This window comes from Euprymna scolopes, chromosome 11, assembly GCF_053919585.1.
Source record: "Euprymna scolopes isolate OS-2025 chromosome 11, ASM5391958v1, whole genome shotgun sequence".
In the NCBI taxonomy this organism is placed as follows: domain Eukaryota; kingdom Metazoa; phylum Mollusca; class Cephalopoda; order Sepiida; family Sepiolidae; genus Euprymna; species Euprymna scolopes.
The window spans coordinates 3,437,493-3,461,305 of record NC_136492.1 but is presented as its reverse complement, the minus strand read 5'-3'; the positions used below and the strand labels follow the sequence as shown (position 1 = coordinate 3,461,305).

The window sequence follows — 23,813 nt, the reverse complement described above, 5'->3', positions numbered from 1 at the left end:
ATTCATTAAAATTATAGGGTCTACGTACGCGCCTGGTACAAAAAGTATGGAATTAAAAAATTTAAAAAAAAAAAAAACGCTTACAAATGTTTTTGATATAGATGTACATAATAATACTTTGATAAGTATGTTTTAACTTAAATAGGGATGGTATAATAAAATTGTGGAGTCTGCATTTGCACAATAGGCACAAACTTTAATAAAGACTTTTCATATCTATCTGCATACTTTGATAATTATGTTTCAGTTTAAAGAAATATGGTATAATAAAATTATGGGGTGTTTGTTCGTGCCTGACCTCCATAGAATGGAAATGTCACAAAGTTTAACAAGGTTTTTTAATATAGATCTACAGAATGTGATAAGTGTTTCAGTGTGAACAGGTATCGTATAATAAATTATGGGGTTTATCTATTTTATTTTTACTTTCATCATATTTTGCTTTGGTTTTGATACCCCCGAATTCGACGCTATCTCTTTACAACCCTTCCTTTTCATAACCTATCATCTATAAATATAAAAGCGAAAATGTATGTATGTGTGTGTATGTTTGTATGTCTGCTAAAAACTTTCGACAAACACGAAAATTCATAAACTCGGTATCATATTGAAGCCCCATCCTTCGCTCAAAAAATTGGCCAAAAACGTTCATTTTTTTCACCCCAAAATCGACAATTTTCGACAGGGGTGGGGGTCAACAAAAACGGTCTTCTCGTGGCGACAACCGGTTCTACGCATGCGTCAGATGACGTCATGACCTGATTTACTTTAAATAGTTGAAATACTGAACAAATTTCATGTACGTCGCGTTAGGTCAGTTGATTAGCGCGTTGGTTCATTATCTAAACGTTTTGGGTTCAAATGATGGTGTGAAATGTTGTTTTTTTTTTTTTTTTCGATTTTTTTTTTAAATTTAAATATTGAACCAGTGTTATTTAAGCCATTTTTCATGTAACGTTCGTTTTTCTGTTTTTTTTTTTACTTCACTTATCCACCCCCGACCACACACCCAAAAACACCCGGGTACCCACTGATTTTTTTAAATTTTAATATCGAAACAGGCTTATTTAAGCCATTTTTCACGTGGTTTTTTTTTTGGGAGGGGGGGTTTAACGTTCGTTTTTCTTTTTTCATCGTTCGTTTGCCTTACGATAGTTTTTTTTTTTTTTCTTCGATGTTTTGATTCCCCCTGGGGTACTCTCAGATTTACGGTAAAGAATACTTTTCTACATTTTCACCGACCACAAACCTAACGACAATCAGAATTTTACTGCAAGTCGCATCACAATATGACCTAAACATCCATCAAATGGACGTAAAAAATGCTTATTTGAATGCCCCAATAGACTGTGAAATTTATATTACCCCTCGAGAGGGATTTATAATGAAAGATAAAAATAGCGTGTGGCGACTTAACAAGTCATTATATGGTCTAAAGCAGAGTGCTCAGTGTTGGAACACAGTATTTCATGATTATATTATTAAACAACAATTTAGACAATGCACTGTAGACCCGTTTATATACCCAACACAAAGATGATAAACTACTGATTTTGGTTTTGTGGGTCGATGATATTTTAATCACATCAAATTGTGACATAATGTTAACCGATGTTAAGAACAAATTAAGTAAAAGATTCAAAATGACCGATCTTGGCAAAATATCCTGGTTTCTGGGGATAGAATTTACTCAAAGCAAAGGACTTGTTACGATGACTCAATCGAGATACATCGACAAAATACTATTAAAATTTGGAATGGGAGAGTGCAAGAAATGCTCTACACCGGTCGAAAATGATATTAATAAAAATATATACACAGAATCTGAAATAATAAATGACATACAATATCGCGAAATTATAGGTAGTCTTATATATTTAATGACTGCAACCAGACCCGACATATGCTATACAGTAACAAAACTGGCACAAAAATTATCATGACCGACAATGAAGGATTTAAACAGAGCTAAACAAGTCCAACATTATTTAAAAGGAACTAAAGAACAGAAGTTAGTATTTAAAAAATCAAGAAATCCCCTAAAATTAGAAGGTTTTTCGGATTCAGACTGGGCAAACGACGAAGATCGCAAGAGTGTATCTGGATATTGTTTAAGACTCTCAAAAAATGGGCCTATCATTTCATGGAAATCTAAAAAGCACCAGATTGTATCTCTCTCTACGTGTGAAGCAGAATTTATCGCGATCACACATACGACCCAGGAAGCACTCTACCTTAAAAATATCCTGAAGAGTATTTTAGAGCCAGAATTGATTACAAGCCCCGTAGTAATTAATTGTGATAATCAAGCCAGTATAGTCTTAGCACAGAACACGATAATCAACCAAAGATCTAAGCATATAGATATAAAATACCATTTCATAAAAAATGAGATAAAAAAGGAATCCATTATTTTGAATTACATATCATCAGAACAAAATATTGCTGATGTATTTACGAAACCGGCGACAAGGATAAAGCTACGTTTTTTCTCAAAACTTGTTGGTGAATTCGACTGAATAATTATTTTTTTTCTTTCACTGCCCTGTATGTATATAGATTTCTATATATTAAAAATACAGACCAGCGAAGTTCCACTTATGAGAAGGTTCTTACTTTTTTGCATGAACATCAGCGGAAAACCCTAGGGGTAATGCTCAGAGTATATAGATTTCTATATATAAAAAAAAAAAAAAAAAAAAAAAAAATAGTCCTGGACAAGACGTTAAACTGTATCCATTTTATTTGTATTAACACTTTAACCTACTAATGCGTAACTAATACTTTTGTTAAAAAAAAAATAAAAATAAAAATAAAAATCTTTGTAATTTTCCTTTTTGACATTTAAACACAATTAAAAATGGCGTCTTTTTAAATGCTAAAATTCTAAGATCCAAATGATTTCTAATTTTTGTTATGTCTAAGTGAATATAAAAATATATATTTATTTTTGAGCAGAACAAACACAAGGGACTTCCCCATTATAAAAAATAGGGAGGATAGGTTGCAATATTTTGGACTTATAATGGAGTATGATCCCATACAGTCGGACGATTCTATTTATAAATGATGCTGCTAAGAACTGACGAATCAAATTAATTCACGTTCTGCTACCAACCAATCAGAAACCAGAATTGCTTCAAAAATATTAAACCTTTTCTGGAGCAATTTCACATGTTCTTTCCCGGGTTTCGACACGGTAAGAATATTTTGTTCTGTGGAACTGTCTACTACAAACAAATCACCCCACAGGACTTGTGTGTAACAGCGAACCATCTGAAACTGTTCTGAAACTCAAAATGGCTTACACTTCTAGAACAGCTTTTAGAAATTGACTTCCAAACTAACCTATCTCTGGCCAGGTCTTTATTTATCCCTCTTTAAGTCTATCTTTATCACTAAACCAAGAACTCTCAGCTGTTCTTATTAAGTGGCTATTCTGCACACATCTCTCTATATTGTTGAGATTCCATCTTCCTCTGAGGTCATTAGTCATGAGCCTGTCTTTAAGATTCGCATTACATATTGATCGTAGCATTCGCATATCATTTCTCTTCATGCAACGCATGTCCTCAACTCTCAATGGCCAGCTTTCACTTCTATACATCAGACGTCTAATAGACATTTCTTTTAGTGAATAGTGGGAATTTCTTTCTTAGAACTGCACGCCTGTGGAACTCTGTTCCGTCTGCCTGCTTCCCACCGGACTACAACTTGGATGTCTTCAAGTCCAATGTAAACAAATTCCTAATGAACCGCCCCCTTAAGTAAACACTTCATCAAATCTCCACACTAACGTAATGTACTTGCAATAACCCTGAGTGGCTTCCAGGCCTGGATAAGTGGTGATCACTGTGTAAAAAAAAAAAAAAAAAAAAATATAACATTGTAGACATGTTTGCACATGCATTAACATGTAGACATTTGGAACCAACACGTTGTAGCAGAATATGTCGCAAGGAACAGAAAACAATAACTCGACTCACTTTTTCCTGGTATAACAATGACATTTATTATCTAGGTATTTTCCCAAATAAAATGTGATCGTGCTCAGTCTTTCTCGCCTCTGTCTGCCTATGCACACATTCTTTTTATAGTTTTTTTTTCTTTTCCCTAGCGTGACACCACTTCGCACACAGCTCGGCATGTGCATATGCACACCCATGCTCTATTACAGTTAAACACAGGATCAGTTTTTGATGTGGAAGAAATCTTGCTCCCCAAAAGGGGCACTTTGGATTGAAACAAAAAATAAAAATTGCCTCAATCTTGCCATCATCGTCCGAGAACAGAATAGATACATTTTTTTTTCTTAGCTAAAAGGTTAAGGAAGTAAAATTAAATAGTTTTACGCTGGATTGATGCATTTCCAACTGCGTGATTGTATTGCTGAAAACACAGTGAATTTATCTTATTTTTTAAATGTATAGAAGTGGAATGGAGTCCGTGAATGTCACTGCGAGAAGTAAGGAGAGATAATAACGTCTTGTCGTAGTAACATTCTCAAAATTAAATTTTACCTCCCGATTAATGAAAAGCGAACAAGAATGTTCATAAATGAATGCAAAAACATTTTGGAAAAAAAAAAAAAAATGAATGTGTAAAATGTTCTAATTGTCCAAGGTATCAATACACACTAAGGAAAACAATTATCTTACCGAGCCACAGAACAATCACCCTGTGAAGAAGAAAATGCAAGTGCCAAAGAAAAAAAAAGAAAAAGAAAAAATAGAAAGAAAAAGAAAGAAAAAATAGAAAAAGAAAGAAAAAAGAAAAAAATAGAAAAAGAAAGAAAAAAGAAAAAAATAGAAAAAGAAAGAAAAAAGAAAAAAATAGAAAAAAGAAAATAGAAAAAAGAAAATAGAAAAAAGAAAAAATAGAAAAAGAAAGAAAAAAGAAAAAATAGAAAAAGAAAGAAAAAAGAAAAAAGAAAAAAAGAAAGGGAAGAAAAAAGAAAAAAAGAAAGGGAAGAAAAAAGAAAAAGGAAAGAAAAAAAGAAAAAAAGGAAAGAAAAAAAGAAAAAAAGGAAGAGAAAAAAAGAAAAAAAGGAAGAGAAAAAAAAGCCTCTCAATTACATAACTGCTACTGACTTAATAAATCTTTACTTTGATGCTTTTTTTTTTTACCTGGTGCTGAAATTTCGTAACGTCCCGGCCGTGCACGGGTACAACACTTCCATAGACATGCAATTCGCGGACAATCGAACATCCACCTTTCAATTCGGGACGGAACGTGTCTTCTGAACATTTGCGCAGACGCAGCAGACCAATCAAGATGTCTTGTTCGGGATCTTCATAAGAGAGGAAAGTTTCCCAGCCGCCATTAGCAACATAATCTCGGCGGATCAGTTCAACCTGGAAAACAAACACCAAAAAACTTGTTGCGTCAGTATTTGTTGAATTTTTATTAAATATGAGCTGATTGGCTATATATATATATATATATATATATATAAATTACAGTTATTATATTTAAATTTTCCTCAGAAAATATAATATTCAAAACAAAATTTTATGATTTGAACAAGGAATACAACATTTAAAGTAATTTCTTTAATTCATGCATTTTCGATGTAGGTTCATCTCTTCAGAGGAAAAGTCATTAGCAAAATATTAATTCAGGTTTGAAATAATTTTGCTATTCAGCACATCCATAGAAAATATGTTAAAGATTAAATCTTTTTATGGGAGATAGAAAAAGTTAGACTTGAAACCACAAGATTCATTAATCTAATTCAGTTCATTATTCAGATATACAAGATATTTTTTTCTTTGTGATAAAAGCGTTGTTTAAGTGAAAATTCAAAATGCAAGTTTAGTAAGAAAAAAAAAAAAGTGTTAAAAATTGTGATTGCATTGAAAAGTTCGATTTATAAATAAATAAATGTTTTTTTATTTAAAAAATATGCGTTGAATTGGCTTACTAAGCTTACATTTTGAATTTGCACTTAAACACTTATCATGAAAAAAAAAAAGAAAAAAAGATATCTCCACATAACTTTCACAAACGACCACATGGATCTTCCAACCTTGACATTTAAAAATCACAGTTGATAACACCGAACAGGTCTTGGTTTTCTTAGTGGCATCATGTCGCGCGGATAAAAAAAAAAAAACTGTCTATTCTAACAAAAATGTGATGACATTGAAAAATTTTTATTTTAAAAAAATCTGCATATTTTGTATATAAAGATTGTCTCAAATTTATATCTCAGGCATCTTTCGGATATAACCGTACTCTGAATTCCGTCGAATAAAAGTACAATTTAAAAATAGTGAAAGTGACAAAACCAAATTATTTTTTCTGTCCATGTTTACTCTTTTCGTAGTTCATGTTATTTTACCTACACTGTCATGGTTTGCGAGATTCTTCAGATTTTTTTTCCTCTGCTTTTAAAGATCTTTTTTTTTTTTTTTTTTTTTTTACAAAGGCATCACCACATTATCAAGGCCCAGAGGCCACTCAAGGATAAGGGTTAAAGAGTGTACAGTAGAAATTGGTCAATATAGTAATCATTAGTAATGAAAATTTGGTAAATCTAATAACTTATATGGAACGGCTCATCAAGAACTTATTTACTTTAGACTTGAACACAACCATATTGTAGTCAGCCGGAAAGCAGGAAAACGGAAGACAATTCCATAGGCGTGCAGTTCTAAGAAAGAAGCTTTGTTCATGGAATCTTGTTTCACTTTTGTTCCTTCTCATTTTCGTCCCAACTCTCACAAATCAACCACTCTCACCCTGTTATCCTTGAACTTCAGTCAATAATTTATTTCATAGTTAACCTAAAAGATATAATGAACAAGTTTCTTACTTCTTGTTTGTGCATCTTTTTCAAATTTCCTTTTTTTCATGTACACTTGTAATATCTCTCTCTCTCATATATATATATATATATATATATATATATATATATGTATGGAGAGCCATGTATTAAACAGCTGTCCTGTTTTTAAATCTCCGAAACAGCTACATGGTAAGCAGCTGATGATCCCCATTTTCTAATTACAAAGTTTTAGTTAAGGTTTTCTCTTTCCATCCTCATGTAGTTAAATTCTGTTTTAAAATTGAAGACTTTTGCGAAATCGGCTTATGCAATTGCTAGGTCTTTCTATTTTACAGTTTCAGTAAAGGCTTTTTTTTTCTTCCTTATTTAAATGAGTTCTGTTTTGTCATTATAAACATTTTTGAAGTCGGATTATGTAGGTGCTAAGTCTGCGATAGGTTAAAGTTAAAAAAAATTTTTTTTTTCCTTCCGGGAATTTAAACTGCATTCTTTATTTTTATTTTTGCATTTTTTTATTCAAAGCTTCTTTAGACATATATATATATACAGGGTGACCCCCCCCCCAAAAAAATGGGCCCCAACTCTAATTAGGCCCCGTTTTTTAGTGTTTTGTCCGAATGAAATGAAACTTTGGTCATAACTAGTTTATTATATTCAAAACATCACATCAAAACACTAGGATCTTTGGCCTTTTTTTCTCCATTTTTTTTCAGCTAGATGGCCTCCATTTAGCTTTTGATTTTTTTTTTGGTCACCATGTATATATATATATATATATATATATATATATATATTATTAAACATCAATATTTTTTATTCCAATATCTATTAAATATTTTTCACGTGTATAAAAGTTATACAGATAAAAAATATTTAATAGATATCTGAATAAAAAATATTCATAATTTATATATATATATGGTACTCTTGCATAATTTGACCCGAATTCTCATGAATTCCAGTCAAGCATGGATCGGGCGAGATCGGCAATCATCAGTGCCAGCCGAGCGTTGTTCAATGTTGAAACGCAAACTTTACTTTTTATTTTATTTATTTAATTTTTTTTTTAATGTTTTTAGTAATTTTTAAGGTGATATAAAGGGGGCAGGGGTGACTTTTTTTTTCTGATTATTTATTTATTATTTATTTTTTTTTAATTATTTATTTATTAATTATTTATTTATTATTATTTTTTTAATTGAATTTTTTGTGAGTTTGATTAGCCAACGAAAAAGCGCTATCTAAATGGAAGCAGACGACATTCGAATTGGAAGAAAGCAACTAAACCAACAAAAAAGAAAAAACTGACAAATATATTTTCAAACTCGCCAAACAGAAAAATGACAGGCAAGAAAATAAATCTATACATGTTAGAAAAAGAAATGAAAACATCGATGCAGACAATCTCATTGTCAGGAGAAGAAATTGCTGTTCCCCCAAAAATGAGGTGCAACAATTGTAAACACAAATGTTTACTTAGGAAAAGATCTTGTGTAAAGGATGGTTTCTCCTGGAGATGTACAAATAGACAGTGTCAACAAAAGAACTTGACTGAACAACAAGTCTTGAAAACAAAAAAAAAAAGGAAAAAAAATACGGTTACAAAAAAGAAAACACAACAAAAAACTTGTACTTACACCTAACAATTATACGGTTAAAAAATATTTTCTTGGAGAAAAAAAAAAAAAAATTAAATACTAAAATGAAATAAACATATTTTCATGTTTCAAGGTATTTTTTTTTTTTTTTGTTATTTTTGATTATTTGTATTTTAATTTTTTCCAGTTTTTTTTTTTTTTTGTTATTTTTGATTATTTGTATTTTAATTTTTTCCAGTTTTTTTTTTTTGTTATTTTTGATTATTTGTATTTTAATTTTTTCCAGTTTTTTTTTTTTTGTTATTTTTGATTATTTGTATTTTAATTTTTTCCAGTTTTTTTTTTTTTTGTTATTTTTGATTATTTGTATTTTAATTTTTTCCAGTTTTTTTTTTTTTTTGTTATTTTTGATTATTTGTATTTTAATTTTTTCCAGTTTTTTTGTTTTTTTTGTTATTTTTGATTATTTGTATTTTAATTTTTTCCAGTTTTTTTTTTTTTGTTATTTTTGATTATTTGTATTTTAATTTTTTCCAGTTTTTTTTTTTTTTGTTATTTTTGATTATTTGTATTTTAATTTTTTCCAGTTTTTTTTTTTTTTTGTTATTTTTGATTATTTGTATTTTAATTTTTTCCAGTTTTTTTTTTTTTGTTATTTTTGATTATTTGTATTTTAATTTTTTCCAGTTTTTTTTTTTTGTTATTTTTGATTATTTGTATTTTAATTTTTTCCAGTTTTTTTTTTTTTGTTATTTTTGATTATTTGTATTTTAATTTTTTCCAGTTTTTTTTTTTTTTTGTTATTTTTGATTATTTGTATTTTAATTTTTTCCAGTTTTTTTTTTTTGTTATTTTTGATTATTTGTATTTTAATTTTTTCCAGTTTTTTTTTTTTTTGTTATTTTTGATTATTTGTATTTTAATTTTTTCCAGTTTTTTTTTTTTTTGTTATTTTTGATTATTTGTATTTTAATTTTTTCCAGTTTTTTTTTTTGTTATTTTTGATTATTTGTATTTTAATTTTTTCCAGTTTTTTCTTTTTTTGTTATTTTTGATTATTTGTATTTTAATTTTTTCCAGTTTTTTTTTTTTTGTTATTTTTGATTATTTGTATTTTAATTTTTTCCAGGTTTTTTTTTTTTGTTATTTTTGATTATTTGTATTTTAATTTTTTCCAGTTTTTTTTTTTTTTTTGTTATTTTTGATTATTTGTATTTTAATTTTTTCCAGTTTTTTTTTTTTTTTTTTGTTATTTTTGATTATTTGTATTTTAATTTTTTCCAGTTTTTTTTTTTTTTTTTTATTAGTCTGCATCCGTTACGACGCTCGACTGACACCAATAATTGCTCGTCTCGCCCGATTCATGCTTGATGGGAATTCATGAAAATTTGGGTCGAATTATGCAAGAGTACCGAAAAGAAAAAGGAGAATGAGAAAAAAGGAGAAGGGGAAAAAAGGGGAAGGGGAAGAGAACCATAGTTCACTTATTGATGTCAAAAACATTTCTTGGCAGTCTCTACACGTCCACCCTCTCCTCCCACAATCATATTATTTTTCCGTTTTTTAGCTTTTAGTCCTAACAAGTGGAAAACCAAAATGTTAATAAGATATTCTTTCCTTAAATGACACCAAAGACCATAACTATGTTTTTATCACCCTGGACACCCCCGTTATTCGTGGAAATCCAGCGATGCATTTTGAGGGTACCAGCAATGGTCCTGTTATCATAACTTGGATCGGTAGAGCGCATGATTTGTACAGTGGTGCATCTCCAATCTCGCTCGTTGAACATCGTGTCACTTTCAGACATGATAGAAGGCTCCTATCGCTCTTGGGATTTGTACAAAACTAGTCAACTAGTAGATGGTCTACAGCAAAAAAGAAAACCGTTTTTCATCAAACTGAAATGGAATCATGTCGTCTTGGTATTTAGTATTTATTTGCTCCCCAAGCGAGCAAATTAGGCATAAGGCCGATTTTTAATGTGAGGAGTGAAGGGGAAGTGGGAACCAACTCCCTGGGGAGTAGGGGAGCTGGATAGTGACAATTGGTATGAAGGGTTTCCCCTACATTGACCAAGGTCTTATATGTGGGGTTGCCTCCACATATGGTCTTTGCTTGCAGTATCTGCCAGAACACATACTACACTTTGATCTTGGCCAGGGGGCCAAGAAGTATTTATTTGCTTCCCCACTGAGCAAATTAGGCACAAGGCCGTTTTTAATGTGGAGAGAGAGGGAAGGGGGGAGAGGGGACCAGCTCCTGATGGATGAGAAATGGGAGCTGGATAGTGATAATTGGTATGAAGGGTTACCCCTACATTGACCAAGGTCTTATATGTGGGTTCGCCCCCACATATGGTCTTTGCTTGCAGTATCTGCCGGATATGTTCATTACTGTGACATGACAGGTAAATACCATTGGTTTTACTTGAAATTCAATATTTCGATTTTCAAATTTTGCTCCAATAACGAAGAAGCACCTAATTTTTTTATGGAAATCGTTACAGGTAAGGCATGAACTTTTATCTTCAGAATCTTAAAAAATAAAAATAATTAAACAAGCCGAGCATGCAAGATCCTTCTCCACAAGTGAAAAATTTACTTTCACCATGACTAATGTTTGTGTAAAATTTAAAGAAAAAAATCCAAGGTGTGGTTATTGAAAAAAGTGAACAGGTAAACGATTTGGGGGCAATTTTGCCCTCATAACGTCCCCAGGAGGGCAACCAGAGTTCTCCCAGAAAATCTGTTCTAGCAAAAACTTACTTTCACTGTAACTAATGTTTGTGCAAAATTTCAAAAAAATATAAGGCGTGGTTATTGAAAAAAGTGCTAACAGACAAACGGGATTGAATTACTAGGTCCAATCCCTCCTTTGTTGGGAAACCAACAACACTAAATAAGCAACGAATCTGCTGCGACGTGTGTTAAAAGTTAATTTTAAATTCTCTAACCATACTTTGTTGAACTTGATGCCATAAAATAATCACTTACTTCATACGGTTTAACTTTGTGATGGATTTCTTGAATTCCTACTTCACGTGTTCGAACGTCGCGACATTGAGTGCCAAGATCTTTCATTCTGGCCAAAGCGAGTTCGCGAAGATTTCCATGCTCCACACCAGAGCTGACCAAGGGCATCGGAATATCTCTGAAACGAAAAAAGTTTGCAAAAACGTTTTGTTGTAAAGAACAAGAAGAATATCCATTTTTGTCATTCTTACAATTTCTAAATTAAATGAAGAAAAAAAAAGGTAATTAAATGAAGAAAAAAAAAGGTAATTAAATGAAGAAAAAAAAAGGTAATTAAATGAAGAAAAAAAAAGGTAATTAAATGAAGAAAAAAAAAAGGTAATTAAATGAAGAAAAAAAAAAGGTAATTAAATGAAGAAAAAAAAAAGGTAATTAAATGAAGAAAAAAAAGGTAATTAAATGAAGAAAAAAAAGGAAATTAAATGAAGAAAAAAAAGGTAATTAAAAGAAAAAAAGGTAATTAAATGAAGAAAAAAAAGGTAATTAAATGAAGAAAAAAAAGGTAATTAAATGAAGAAAAAAAAGGAAATTAAATGAAGAAAAAAAAAGGTAATTAAATGAAGAAAAAAAAGGTAATTAAATGAAAAAAAAAGGTAATTAAATGAAGAAAAAAAAAGGTAATTAAATGAAGAAAAAAAAAAGGTAAATGAAGAAAAAAAAAAGGTAATTAAATGAAGAAAAAAAAAGGTAATTAAATGAAGAAAAAAAAGGTAATTAAATGAAGAAAAAAAAGGTAATTAAATGAAGAAAAAAAAGGTAATTAAATGAAAAAAAAAAGGTAATTAAATGAAAAAAAAGAGGTAATTAAATGAAAAAAAAGGTAATTAAATGAAGAAAAAAAAAGGAAATTAAATGAAGAAAAAAAAAAGGAAATTAAATGAAGAAAAAAAAAAGGAAATTAAATGAAGAAAAAAAAAAAGGTAATTAAATGAAGAAAAAAAAAAAGGTAATTAAATGAAGAAAAAAAAGGTAATTAAATGAAGAAAAAAAAGGTAATTAAATGAAGAAAAAAAGGTAATTAAATGAAAAAAAAGGTAATTAAATGAAGAAAAAAAAAGGTAATTAAATGAAGAAAAAAAAGGTAATTAAATGAAGAAAAAAAAGGTAATTAAATGAAGAAAAAAAAAGGTAATTAAATAAATTAAAAAAAAAACATTTTTTCAAACTCCTGCTTTCCCACGACTAACTTCAACTTTAATTTCCACTGTCTGTCCTCTCTAAGCTGTTGAAAAACTTAAAAACACCTTGCGCTCCCAACTCGTCTTTTACTGTCTTCCTATGCAAATTAATGCCATATGTATATTACTGCACCTTCTATAAATGAAGATGAGTGACAAATCTCCCAGAAGCAACCAGACAGACAAGTATATCATCCTATGTTGTTTACGTTATGTGTATTATATGTCTAACACGCACGCACTCAGAACACTAGACGAGCCACAGGGCGTTAACATACACATTTAGGACACAAGGACAACAGTCCATTATATTTACATAGATACATATATATCGCCTGGCAGTTACAAATATACGATTTAGTGCAATGACAATGCAATATACATAATTGTTTTGTCACAGTAATGAACATATACAAAAATTATGAAAAACAAAGTAGAAAATTAATTATTAATGAAAATTTTTTAAAGACAATTTGCAAATATTGAGTTTTGCTAAATTGGCATAGGATTTTCAAAGTTTTCAGAAAATAATTACTTCCCTTATTATGATTCGAACTCTCTGAGTTTTTTTTTAGTCGCGTGCAAGCGACTCTATAAGTCACTCCATCCGTCGGTCGGTCCGTAACACTTTTGTGCTGGCCCTTTTTGGTTAAGATCAAAGGTCTGTTGTTAATAGATGCTGTTCTTAGCTTTTTAAGCTTTTCTTAGCCTTTTGACCAAGATCAAAGTGTAGTACTAGAGAACCTTCCGAGGCTACCCTACCACTACCCTCCCCCCTATCTTTTTGTTTTATCACCCCCTGGTCAACCTCTACTCGAAGGTCGCCGCCTACCCCCATCTTCCCCTTTTTTGTTTTGGACAATTATTTATTTTTCCTCCCTAAACCTGATAAGAATCCTTCCCAATCCCCACTAGGGATCTTTCCGCCTGTTTTCGGTGCCCCGGAAAACAGTAGGTGATCTAACTTTCTAGATTAGCTGGGGAGGGACCTTACTAAACAATGCACTAGGCAATTTTATTTTTTGCGTATTTTTCTAGATTTCTCACTCCCCAACACGAACTGTTTTTCTTCCAAAATTCAAGAACTGTTTATTCTCCAATTAATTGAACTTTTTTCACACGCACACAATTTAAAAAAAAAAAAAAAAAAAAAAAAAAAAAAATTACACACACAAAATAATTGTAAATATATTGTAAATAAATTGTATACATAATTTTTGCAAAAACGCTGGGGTTTTCATTAGTTAGTTTAGAGTTAATAGAGTGAATGAGGCATTGTGGTAAATGTTGCCAGTCAAGAGTAAAGTCGCCAAAGACTCCATTTTCACTTTAGTAACAAAGACCCTGCAACACTCCCCCACCCAGATTTTAAAGGGCCTTGTGCCTAAATTTGTTTTGTAAATTTTAATTTTGCTTTTAATTTATTTTAATTTTACATTGAATTATTTTGATTGTAATTTTCATTTTCACGAAATAAATTATATATAAAGATCAAAGTGTAGTATCTGACCTTACTACATGCTGTACTTATTGTGATAGTAGGGAGATCACTTTTCCGTATTAATTTAATGTAAAATGATCACCCACTTTACAACCAGTCAGTCTCAAAGCCATTCAAGTCATTCTCCAGATCATTCAAGTTGTTTTTGAAGGATTCTAGTTATTTTTTAAGCATTCAAGTCATTCTTAAGGTCATTCAATTCATTCTAAGTCATTTACTTTTTATTTATTTAAGTCATTTCAGCCCATTTTTCGGTCATTTTAGTTTATCTTTAAGAATTTCATGTCAATCCTACATTCACGCATTCATTCATTACATAAGAGCACGCGACTAATGGCTATCGGCCTTGTTTTTAGCAAAACTCAATTTTCACTAATTTTCTTTGAAAACTATTTTCATTAATAATTAATTTGTTATCTTTTTGTTTTTCATAATTTTTGGATATGTTCATTACTGTGACACGACAATTAAAATAGATACCATTGGTTTTACTTGAAATTCAATTTTTCAATTTTTGAATTTCATCCTAATAACTATGCGTACACAAGGCAATTTCTTGTATTGAAAAAAAAAAAAAAAAAAAAAAAAATGTGACACCATTTGTCTAACTAGTCCGTGTAAGACCGTATGCACGTGACGATCATCAACGCCTACGCTTGTTTGGTGGTTTTCTTTCTTCATCTTCTGTCCATGTCGTCTATCCTAGACTGATGATCGCTGAGGGTATATCTATTGGTTTACAAGTATACCAAAACAAAACAACGCAAACTAATAGATTGTGTATAAACCAACTGTGCGTGATGCCATCAGCATGGGCAAAAGATCTCAGAAACATTGTCGTCCACATCTTGGTTAAGTACTTGCAAGACACAGTGACACAACATTATGGTGATGAGACAGAGGTTAGAGCTTGGTCGATAGTGCAGGACTGATTAAGTTGGAACTTCTTTTTTGGATTCTTGTCTAATAGGTAGAGACTAGTGATAGATGCACCAGATACAAGATACTCTCAAGTGAGAGTAATTTTCTAGCATGGTAGAGGGAGCCCATCTTCTTTGCAGCAGCCTTGGCAATATCTTCAATGTATTTGTTCCAATTCATGTTGCCTGAGAATGTTAAGTCGAGGAGTTTGAACGAAGAGCTTTCAGGTCGTGTAGTATTAATCATGTGAATCAGTGGGTGTGAAAATTTCTTGTAATTGTTCAAAGTCTTGAATGTTACCATCCATTTACATCCCGATTCCATTTTTCTAAGGATTCAGTCATTTCCTTAAATAATGTGTTCATTCATTCCCCCATTGTGCCTGCTATAGAGCGTAGCGTCTTGAGCAAATACACCCATCTCAGACACAATTTTATCAAAGAGGTTATTTATAAATAGCCATAATAATTCATTCTTATTTATTAGCTGTATTAACCGTCGGGTTATCCGAGGGTTAAAGTAAAAGTAACTGACTTCTTCAGTTTAATATCAGTTTTATTAGGTTGGTGCAAAAATGTCATGTCTTTACGTATATATATATATCTGATAAAAAAAACATTATTTTTGGCCTGCCTTGATAGAGTTCAAAATAGACTTCGTAGTCTCGTAGGAGATATCCTTTTCTCTTCCCTGCAACCTCTATCTCACAGAAGAGATGTTGCGAGTTTGTCTCTGATGTATCGTTATTTTCATGGAAAGTGTTCGACTGAGCTTCAATCTATGGTCCCCCCCCTCACCAAACTTTCACAAGAAACACTCATCTAGCTGTAAACACTATCAATAATTCCCCCCACTCTTTATCTGTGCCTAAACCTAAACGTAGATTCCATGAACAAAGCTTCTTTCTTAGAACTGCACTCCTGTGGAATTGTCTTCCGTTTTCCTGCTTTCTGGCTGACTACAATATGGTTGGTTGTCTTCAAGTCTAACGTAAATAAGTTCTTGATTAACCGTTCCATATAAGTTATCAAATTTACCAAATTTTCATTACTAATGATTACTATATTGTCCAATGTCTACTGTACACTCTTTAACCCTTATCCTTGAGTGGCCTCTTGGCCTTGATAATGTGGTGATGCCTATGTAAAAAAAAAAAACCTGGTATGTGTTGAACTGCTTTATGTAATTAACTTCCACACTAACCTCTCCTATCTCTGTCCAGGTTTTTATTCATCCCTCTTTCTCTCAATTTCATTTTTATCACTTTCTCACATGTTTTCTGTGAACTGCATCTCAACTAAGCGAAGAATTCTCACCCATTCTTTTACGACCGTACCATCAAAGTCTACTCTTATTCCTGTACTATCCAAATTTAAAAGTCATCCGAAACAACACATGGCACATCATTTCATATGCATGCAATGCATGTCCTCAACCCTTACTAGTCAGCTTTTACTTCGATATATCATCATACTGCATACACATGCCAGATAGACTCTTTCCTTGGTTGACAGTGGTAATGCTCTGCTGATTAGTAATGACACAAGTTTCCTAAACTTACTCCATCCAGGTGAACAAGGTAAAGGTTTTCTTTTCCAGAATAAGTATTTTCACAAAGGAACTGGTGCGAAATAAAATAACATAGCAGAAAGGAGAAATCAAAAAATAGGCAACTTCGAATCAAGTATCAATATTTCAAGCAGATCTTTTAGAAACAAATTTGTCAGCTTTATTGCTATTTAGGCCTGAATTTGAAAATCTGATAACATAGCTTTATATGTTACTAGCAGGTAGCTCAGTGTTGCCCGGTTGTAAAATATGCATAAATATTACGTTTTAATTAATATAGAATTAGGTATTAAATGAAATGTTAAATTCCTTAAAAAAAAAAGAAACTGACACATGTGCATGCAAGTATTATGTTTTTTTTTCTAAACAGTTCATTTCTTGTAAGTAAAAAAATACTTGAACTAAAACCAAAACCTAAAGACAGTGAATCAAGTATGATAACCATTAAACAAGCTTGACACGTTCTTTTGAAAATGTTTTCAAACCTACTTATTCTTAACATAAAGAAGCTGTAATGATTTCCGGCTGTGAAACAGTTGACAAACAAAAATTCAACAAACCCCACATAGCAATTTTGCAATTTTCTTAGCAGCCCTTTTTACCAGAGTTTTCCACATGTCTGAATCCCCTATATATCAAATTTAAAATCTGTAGATAAAAAATTTGTTGAGAAATGTCCTCATACACACATACAAACATACACATTCTCACTTTTATAGATATAGATTTATATATTGTGGGGAGAGGAATTAAATTTACCTTTGTACTCTGTAAACTCTTGTCCAGGGTGGCACAAGAGCAAGAATTCGAGCGACAAGATCAACCAATGTGCTTGGGGGATAACTCTTATAACGGCCCGTTTTCCACAGCTCGTATAAACCTAAAATCATTGGAATAAAACATGTTTGAAAGAAAGAAACACAAAAACAGAAAGAAGACTGACACGTTAGGTGTTTAGAAAGAAGACTGACACGTTAGGTGTTTAGAAAGAAGACTGACACGTTAGGTGTTTAGAAAGAATGATCGCAAATGAAATAGACACATGCTCATCTTTAATTTTTTCTTTTTTAAAATCACCTTCACCCCGAACAATCACGTTGACACACTGGTTCTCACCAGATCACCGAAGTTAAGCAACTTTGAGCCTGGGCAGTACCAGATGGGTGACCATTTGGGAAGGCTAGGCGCTATATGTACCTTCTGGGAAGGTTGGGCGTGGTGCCATAACCCTCACCCTGTAAAAAAGAACTCCTCACTACAAAAACATCTACAAAAGTTGTAGATGGTCTATACCCCTCCAGGGGCTCAAGGGCTATGGATGGATTCACCCTGAATAAGGCATATCGTGAGTTGGGATTTTACGACAGAGTTGAGTCGAGACATTTTTTTTTTTTTGATAGATTAGTTGGACTTTAACTACAGTTGGAAGCAGATTGTGGCTTGAGCCAGGTCGAGAAAGCTTTGTGAGATGCGGGAAATAAACTGACGACAACAGATGAACCCAGCCTTGACAGGATGCAGATGTGAACCTTAGCATGTAGAAACACGCACACAATGATTTTTCTTTGTTTAAACAAAGGAGTCACCACTTATCTAGACGGGTTGTGATCTGACAACATACATGATGTTTAGCTCGGTGTGAGAGAATGGCTGGGCGAGCTCAGGGAATTTGCTCAACAATTCAGTGAAAACTGTGCTCGATGTTGCTGCGGTGTGTATGCTGGGTGTGTCACAGGGGAGCATACCGCAGTGGACAGAGAGTGATGTCATTGTGTCGGCTAAATGACGGTTCCTCAAGTTGACGGAAAGCTGGAAGCAAGTTAAAAAAATCAGTGTCAAAGATGGGTGTCTTAACATCGGTGATGATGAAAAATCCATGGAAAACTTCATCGTAAACCTACGTTAAGTGTCAACAATAGAGTACATTAAGTTCGGATGGGGCTGCCGTTCGCTGCTTGCAGTGAAAAAGTCTTGGCTGTTGTACTTTCATTTCGTGTAGGACGAACTACACTTACAGTGGCACCAGTGTCCACGAGAAATTTCTGACGATATATTTACAAAAGTAAAAACAAAATTTGGTTGGTTGGTTGTTTTTGTTTTATGGCATATCAACCCTTTTCAAGTTATTTAATGCCGAATCCAGTGATTTTGAAGAAAGATTTTTTAATAGAATATATTGTCTTTTCCAAGTCGGTTTTTATTTAACCCATAGTTGGGACCCTAACAGGTACTATGACTCCGGGTCAGAGTGGACCTGGGAGCAATGGCAATTAAAGAGTAGCTCCATACTCCGCAAAGCTTGCAAGCTTGGGCCTCACCATCGGATGTAGTTTAAGGTCATATCCAGGACCCACAAAAATTCAATTGTCTCTTGATGAAATTAGCAGTATTTCTTTGACTACAGACATTTGAACATTTGCACAACCAATAATGCTCTCTTTCTGAGTTTGACAGGTCATTGGCTTGCAAATGACTTTAAACAGTGCAAAGCTGTGCTTAGAGTTGTTCCATTCTCTGTGCACGTGCAATAAGTGAAGAATTGTGCAATGTTCTTAGTAAAAAATCTCTAATAACAGTTGTTGTCTTGCAGGATTCAGTAGCAAATATGGTTGCTGGTGTGAGGGAATAATACTTTGTTCAGGACTGAAAACAAGCAGATTGATCTCCAAAACTAAGTGGAATTTCTGTCAAAAGGAGGTGTCATCTGCATAATAAAACTCAGATAATCTTCCAGGATTCAAGAAATGGTCTTGTCGCGCTACATAAGGATTTTAATTAAATATAAAGAAAAAAACAAACAATCAACGAATTATAATACGTACCAGTTCCTCTTATCACTAAAGTTGGGTAAAGTTTCAAACCGTCCGGACGAAAAGCAGGATTTTCAAAGAATTCCTGAAACCGAAAAGTAAAGGTGATATTTTTTTTTTTATATAATATTTACAAAAAATTATTTTTTTGGTTCTTGTTCAGAATTCACCCTAATACATTAAAAACATTAAAATGCAAAAAAAAATAAAACTATGATGTCCGTACTTGTGACAAAATGAAAATATCATAAGAATGCAAAAAATAAAGAAAAATCTGTACTTTATATGTACCTGTGACGAAACGAAAAAAAATCATATTCCAAAATCATGTAAATTAATCAAGTAGTTTTATTTTTATGAAGAAAAAAAATTTTTAAGTGATTAATAGAAATTCATAGTCATTACAACATAAATCTAGCAAGTTTGAATTATTGCTGAATTATTACCCTTCTGATTTCCAAATGGTGGACAAGACAGACGCTCTTGGGTTACTCATAAAATTTGATTTATTTATTTAAAAATAAAACTACTTGATTTATTTATATAATTTTTGGAATATGATATTTTTGTTTCATCATGCATACGTACATCATATAGATTTTTAGAGTAAATTTTCGGTAATTGTAAAGTTTAATCAAGACATTCAAAAATGGAAACAATCAAAAACATGTTATATTGTACGTATCCATTTTGAACTGAAGATCTCTGAAAAAATTTTTTCACTTAATTTGATCGAGTAGTTTTTTGTTTTTTTTTTACAGCGGAAAAACACGTTTTTATGAGAGCGCGTTTAAGTCAGCCATTATGGAATTTGTTAAACATGCCACAGGGAGATAACTGCAGTTAAAGCGTCAACACTCCCTCCTCATTTTTAATACCAGCTTTTGTTCCTAAAAGTCGAACCTTTTGCTTGGTATCATAAATTGTTTTTTCGCTGTAAAAAACTACTTGATGAAATTAAGTGAAATTTTTTTTGAGTACTTCATTCCATAATGGATATGTACAATATAACCTTTTTTCGATATTTTCATTTTTTAATGTCTTGATTAAACTATACTAGTACCGGAATATTCTTCTATATTGCTTGTATTGATTGTTCTTATCTTGAGTGTTATTTGTGCAATGAATTGTCCTTCGACCATCATCAGGTATGTTGGTGGTGATTTGGAAAAGAGAAAAGTTATTGACTTTGTAGAGATTTTTGTATTCTGTGAATTAGTCTATTTTATGGTTATAGTTTCGAATTTATGAAAAAAAAAAATTGGTTAACAAAAGGGAGGCAACTCTAATAAAGATTGACAGAGGATTATCGCCCTTTCATCGCTGAAATTTTAAGGGTATACAATGTTTTTTTCTACAATTAGCGGCTTCCAAATGCTACTAAATTCTAGGCTTGCTCTGTTAGTAATTTTTATGTTTTTAGCATATATGCTGAGTTCTTGATTCGCCTGACACGTTGCATCCCTGTGAATTAGTTTGACCTTGTTCCACAAAGTGTGTTCCTTTTTCTTTCCATATGTGATCAGTTAGTCCTGACTTTTCAACACCTCCCCGTGTTATGGCTTTACGATGTTCTTCTAGCCTTACCTTTAGTGGATGACCAGTCTCATTTTTGTATGTTTCCAAACAACCAACATGGCTGAGGATGGTAGAAAAAAAAAAAAAAAAAAAAAAAAATCAAGAATTGTTATCTTCATGTAATTAAAAAAAAAAAAAAATAGAAAAAAAAAGGTGTCCTTACGATGAATTGTTCTATGTCTCGTTCCAGGCCAACGTTGGGAAGATCCGGCATCATATGTGAGACGACTTTGAAACCAGCATCTTTTGACATGTGGAAAGATTCACAAACTGCCTTCACCGTATGACCTCTGAAAATATTTACGATAATATGTCATATAGAAAATTTGGATTCTTCGGACAATGATTCTCATCATAAAATGATTTTCTTTTAGAAATGGTGGTGCTAGTGCACGTATTGATCCGCGCTATTTTTTAAATTGTATTTTTTAAATCGTATTTTTTAAATCGTATTTTTTAAATCGTATTTTTTAAATCGTATTTTTTAAATTGTATTTTTTAAATCATATTTTTTAAATTGTATTTCCAAGTTTAATTAAAGTTTTATGATATGTTTTTTTATTCAATTGTAAGGTTAAAGTATAGAATAGTTACAAAACACCCTCCTCTCCCCATGTTAAGATTGGCTTTTTAAATAACATTATTTTAGCACGGATCAATAAGCGCACTAGTATCGAAATGGTTGAATGACATAATTGTCCCATAGAAAAGACATCATTCCAGTTCCGTTTGATGAAAACCAGTTTTCTTTTTTGTTGCAGACCATCTACTAGTTGGCCAGTTGTGTACAAATCCCAAGAGTGATAGGAGCCGTCTATCATGTCTGAAAGTGACACAATGTTCAACAAGCGAGATTAGAGATGCACCACAGTACAACTCATGTTCTCTTGTGATTAAAATTATGACAACAGGACCATTGCCAGCACTCTTAAAATGAATTGCTGGATTTCCACAAATAACAGAAACTTGCTCAGGGTGATGAAAACAAAGTTTCCAGCCACAGTTATGGTTTATAGTATGGTTTCAAGTGAGGGCCACATCATGCCACCTCACATCTATGAAGTCGGCTTGAAAGTCAACACAAAAGTGTTGACCTGAATGTGCTGAAGAGCGTGGTGATCCCCTGGCGCAATTAGGTGGATGTTGGCAGCAGGACTCGGCGTCAGCCTGCAAGTCCAAAGAGAGACAGGCTTGGCTTCAGAAGGAGTGCTATGACTTTCTACCCTTCTCTAACTGGTCATCCTCCTCTTCCGACCTGAACCCGATGGACTACTTTGTTTGGTCATACGTCGAGAATATCACCAAGATGACTTCCCACAACACCAAAGCCAGTCTGATCACTGCCATCTGTCGGCACTCGTTGAAAAGATATGCTCCCAGTCCCGGACCTTACAGAGGCGGTGAAGGCGGCTACATTCAATAGATTAGTTAATGGTGTATGATATTCTTTTTCAGTTACAGTTACATCGTGTTGCATGCAGCATTTTTTTAATTTTTAAAACATTTTTTTCATGTAAACACATTGTATTAAATCATTAAATGATTTCACACATTGTATTAAATCATTAAATGATTTCACACATTGTATTAAATCATTAAATGATTTCACACATTGTATTAAATCATTCAATGATTTCACACATTGTATTAAATCATTCAATGATTTCACACATTGTATTAAATCATTCAATGATTTAAATGATTTCACACATTGTATTAAATCATTCAATGATTTAAATGATTTCACACATTGTATTAAATCATTCAATGTTTCACACATTGTATTAAATCATTCAATGATTTAAATGATTTCACACATTGTAGTAAATCATTCAATGATTTCACACATTGTATTAAATCATTCAATGATTTCACACATTGTATTAAATCATTCAATGATTTCACACATTGTATTAAATCATTCAATGATTTCACACATTGTATTAAATCATTCAATGGTTTCACACATTGTATTAAATCATTCAATGGTTTCACACATTGTATTAAATCATTCAATGATTTCACACATTGTATTAAATCATTCAATGATTTCACACATTGTATTAAATCATTCAATGATTTCACACATTGTATTAAATCATTAAATGATTTCACACATTGTATTAAATCATTAAATGATTTCACACATTGTATTAAATCATTAAATGATTTCACACATTGTATTAAATCATTAAATGATTTCACACATTGTATTAAATCATTCAATGATTTCACACATTGTATTAAATCATTAAATGATTTCACACATTGTATTAAATCATTCAATGATTTAAATGATTTCACACATTGTATTAAATCATTCAATGATCTCACACATTGTATTAAATCATTAAATAATTTCACACATTGTATTAAATCATTCAATGATTTAATACAATGTATTAAATCATTCAATGATCTCACACATTGTATTAAATCATTCAATGATCTCACACATTGTATTAAATCATTCAATGATCTCACACATTGTATTAAATCATTCAATGATCTCACACATTGTATTAAATCATTCAATGATCTCACACATTGTATTAAATCATTCAATGATCTCACACATTGTATTAAATCATTCAATGATCTCACACATTGTATTAAATCATTCAATGATCTCACACATTGTATTAAATCATTCAATGATCTCACACATTGTATTAAATCATTCAATGATTTCACACATTGTATTAAATCATTAAATGATTTCACACATTGTATTAAATCATTCAATGATTTCACACATTGTATTAAATCATTCAATGATTTCACACATTGTATTAAATCATTCAATGATTTCACACATTGTATTAAATCATTC

The 23,813-nt window shown here is 31.7% G+C and overlaps 1 protein-coding gene across 1 annotated transcript in view; it reads right to left on the bottom strand.

Moving 5' to 3' along the window:
- The window catches only part of LOC145287736 (elongator complex protein 3), a 67,849-nt gene that overhangs the window by 4,963 nt on the left and 39,073 nt on the right, over nucleotides 1-23,813 (bottom strand). The window contains exons 11-15 of the mRNA XM_080135500.1: nucleotides 21,144-21,270; nucleotides 19,415-19,487; nucleotides 17,352-17,472; nucleotides 11,385-11,541; nucleotides 5,127-5,354 (exon numbers count right to left, since the gene is read on the bottom strand). Of these exons, the coding sequence (XP_079991626.1) occupies nucleotides 5,127-5,354; nucleotides 11,385-11,541; nucleotides 17,352-17,472; nucleotides 19,415-19,487; nucleotides 21,144-21,270 (706 nt within the window). The remainder of the gene's footprint in view (nucleotides 1-5,126; nucleotides 5,355-11,384; nucleotides 11,542-17,351; nucleotides 17,473-19,414; nucleotides 19,488-21,143; nucleotides 21,271-23,813) is intronic.